Genomic DNA, 3,068 nt, shown 5'->3' on the forward strand with positions numbered 1-3,068 from the left:
AAAAAAAAAAAAAGAGTCAACCTCCTGGGGAAGGTTGAGGGGCCAGCTGTGTGGTCACCTATGGCCTCATTCGGACACCCGAATTCTTCTGGGACCCTCCACTGGGGTTGGGGCAGTCCCAACTTTGGACCACTCTCTACTCCCACATCCAACCTCACAACCTCAGTTGTTTCACTAGATGTTGCATCAGGGAGGGTGATGAAATCGGTGACAATGGATTTTACCCAGGGATGCAATAGACTGAAGGAATAGCAGAGTCAAAGACACTACATACCTTTGACTACCTAGAACTCCGGGGCCTTCCAGCCACAGGATAGGGCTTGAGTGCTCGAATATCTAAGCTGAATTTCCAGCCCTTGCTTATGCTGGAATCCAGGAAAAACATTACCTGGATCCCACAGAGCCCATGAGAACTTAGGCTGCTAGGGCTGAAGAATCAAGTGTTCTTAACCAGTAACACTCTTCCCGGGTGGCCCCTGAGGCTCAAGGCGCCAGCCACATACACCTAAGGTGGCGGGTTCGAATCCAGCCTGGGCCCACCAAACAACAATGATGGCTGTAACCAAAAAATAGCCAGGTGTTGTGGCGGGTGCCTGTGGTCCCAGCTATTGGGAGGCTGAGGCAGTAGACTTGCTTGAGCCAGGAGTTGGAGGTTGCTGTGAGCTGTGATGTCACAGCACTCTACCCAGGGGGACAGCTTGAGGTTCTGTCTCAAAAAAAAAAAAAGGAGTAGGGCGCCGGCCCCATGTGCGGAAGGTGACGAGTTCAAACCCAGCCCCAGCCAAAAATTGCAAAAAAACCCATTCTTCCCACAGAGCCCTTCTAACCTTCCGGAAGCAATAAGACCTCAGGCTGCGTTCATATGGCTTCCTAGTTCACAAAGTGCCTGCTCTCCTATGAAACCAGAACCATCTAGTGAAAATAAGGCTGTTTCCAGTGAAGAAAAAGAAGTCCTTTATTCCTAGATGGGGGGCATCAGGTAGGAATCAAACTTCATTTCAAATTGAACTGAGCATGCTATTGGGAGATGAATAATACTTTTGGTTTTTCCTCAGGCGGGACATGAGGAAATAAGGTTTGGGGTGGGGTAGTGGTATAGCTTTGAGAGGCAAAAAGATCAGAGAAAGATTGAACAGGAAGGAACTTGAGACCAGATTAATTTAAATAGTCATTACTCCCCTCAACCCCCTCTTCCACAGCCATTTCGATTCCTGGAGAGCATCACACATGTGTCCCATCCCAGGCCTCCAGCCACAGCAACCACACGACTCATTTCCCGTGGAACTGAGGCTGCATACCTGGGCTCCCCACAGGGGGATGATGCAGGGAGGGGAATCCCACCTGCTGTGAGTCACCTGCTGGTATAAAGGGCGGACCTTAAAAAGAGACTCAGAGACAAAGGGAGAAAAACAGGAAGCAGTTCAGAAACTCTATGAACAAGGGGAACCAAACCAGAGATACTCAGAAACAGAGAATCAGGCTCAGAGCAAGTTGAAGTGGGCAGAGATTCTATAAGGCTGCAAGGCAGAGAGCCATCCAGACTTGAGAAGCAGGCAACAAGATGTTGGGAAGCAGAGCTGTGATGCTGCTATTGCTGCTGCCCTGGACTCTTCAGGGCCGGGCTATGCCTGGGGGCAGCAACCCTGCCTGGGCCCGAGGCCAGCAGCTCTCACAGAAGCTCTGCACTCTGGCCTGGAGTGCACATCCACCTGTGGGACACATGGTGAGTGGCAGCCTATGGGACCAAATAGAAGCCTGTCCAAGGCTGCAGCAGAGGACTCTGTGACCTTGGGTAGAAGCTGGAGGGTTGAAGGCCATCCGGGAGAGAGATAGGATAGGAGAGTGGGGCTTCTGGGAAGGCCAGGGGCCTGAGGGTCCTGGTAGGGTTCAAAAGTACTTATTTTACTTCACTCTTCCTACTCCCCCCTCCATTTCAGGATCTACTAAGAGAAGAAGGAAATGAAGAGACTACAAATGATGTTCCCCATATCCAGTGTGAAGATGGTTGTGATCCCCAAGGACTCAAGGACAATAGTCAGGTACCACTAGGATGAGGCTAGGCCACAAAAGAGAGGGGACTGGGAACATGGCTAGATAGCATGGTGAACCAGAAGTGTCTGAGAATAATAAGGAACTGGGTGGGTCTTCAATGAATGGAGTAGGAAGAGGGATCTACTTCTTTCATGCTTTCTTCTCTCTCTAGTTCTGTTTGCAAAGGATTCACCAAGGTCTGCTTTTTTATGAGAAGTTGCTAGGATCAGATATTTTCACAGGGGAGCCTCCTCTGCTCCCTGACGGCCCTGTGGGCCAGCTTCATGCCTCTCTACTGGGCCTCAGCCAACTCCTGCAGGTATGAACTGGGGACCTGGAAAATGGGAACATGCAAGTGTCAGAGACAAAGGCTAGGAGGTTAAGGGGCTAGAGTCTCCTCTGATTGTGTCCTGTGTTCTTTCAGCCTGAAGGTCACCACTGGGAGCCTCAGCATACTGCAAGCCCCATTCCTAGCCAACCATGGCAGCGTCTCCTTCTCCGCTTCAAGATCCTTCGCAGCCTCCAGGCCTTTGTGGCTGTAGCTGCCCGAGTCTTTGCCCATGGAGCAGCAACCCTGAGTCCCTGAAGTCAGCAGCTTAAGGATGGCACTCAGATCTCCATGGCTCAGCAATGTCAAGATAAAACCTACCACCCCAGACCCCTGTGAGCCAAACAGTTAATTAGTCCATTAACTCTAATAGGACTTGCATATTTGAAAAATTACCAATACTGACTGACTTATGATGCTGACAAGGTTGAATATTTATTAGATGGGAAGGGAAATTTGGGGATTATTTATCCCCATTGGAGCAGTTTGGGGAGGAGGATTATTTATTATATTTATACTGAATGGTGTACTTTTTCAATAAAGATTTATTTATGTGGCTATGAGAGTCTAATTTCCAGGCTTAGCTGGGAAAGAGAAATAGATGGAAAAGCAGGGCCAAGGGGCAACCATATGCATCCTTTTCCTCTACTCGGAAAGGCTACAGTAGAAAGTGGTGTTTTCTTTTCTTTTTTCTTTTTTTTTTTTTTTT

General features: G+C 49.0%; 1 protein-coding gene across 1 annotated transcript; it reads left to right on the forward strand.

The window, feature by feature from the left end:
* Positions 1 to 1,055: 1,055 nt before the first annotated feature.
* On the forward strand, positions 1,056 to 2,919 carry IL23A (interleukin 23 subunit alpha). The gene is made up of 4 exons (XM_003790527.3): positions 1,056 to 1,723; positions 1,938 to 2,039; positions 2,204 to 2,350; positions 2,456 to 2,919. The coding sequence occupies exons 1-4, from the start codon at positions 1,562 to 1,564 to the stop codon at positions 2,615 to 2,617; spliced, it is 573 nt and encodes a 190-aa protein (XP_003790575.1). The 5' UTR covers positions 1,056 to 1,561; the 3' UTR covers positions 2,618 to 2,919.
* Positions 2,920 to 3,068: the final 149 nt, after the last annotated feature.

This window comes from Otolemur garnettii, unplaced genomic scaffold (assembly GCF_000181295.1).
Source record: "Otolemur garnettii isolate 467f Iridium unplaced genomic scaffold, OtoGar3 scaffold00043, whole genome shotgun sequence".
Lineage (NCBI taxonomy): Eukaryota > Metazoa > Chordata > Mammalia > Primates > Galagidae > Otolemur > Otolemur garnettii.

Coding starts and splice junctions, on each gene's coding strand:
- IL23A (XM_003790527.3), top strand. CDS start 1,562: ATGTTGGGAAGCAGAGCTGTGATGCTGCTATTGCTGCTGCCCTGGACT. Junction 1,724..1,937: donor ATCCACCTGTGGGACACATG/GTGAGTGGCAGC, acceptor CCTCCATTTCAG/GATCTACTAAGAGAAGAAGG. Junction 2,351..2,455: donor GCCTCAGCCAACTCCTGCAG/GTATGAACTGGG, acceptor GTGTTCTTTCAG/CCTGAAGGTCACCACTGGGA.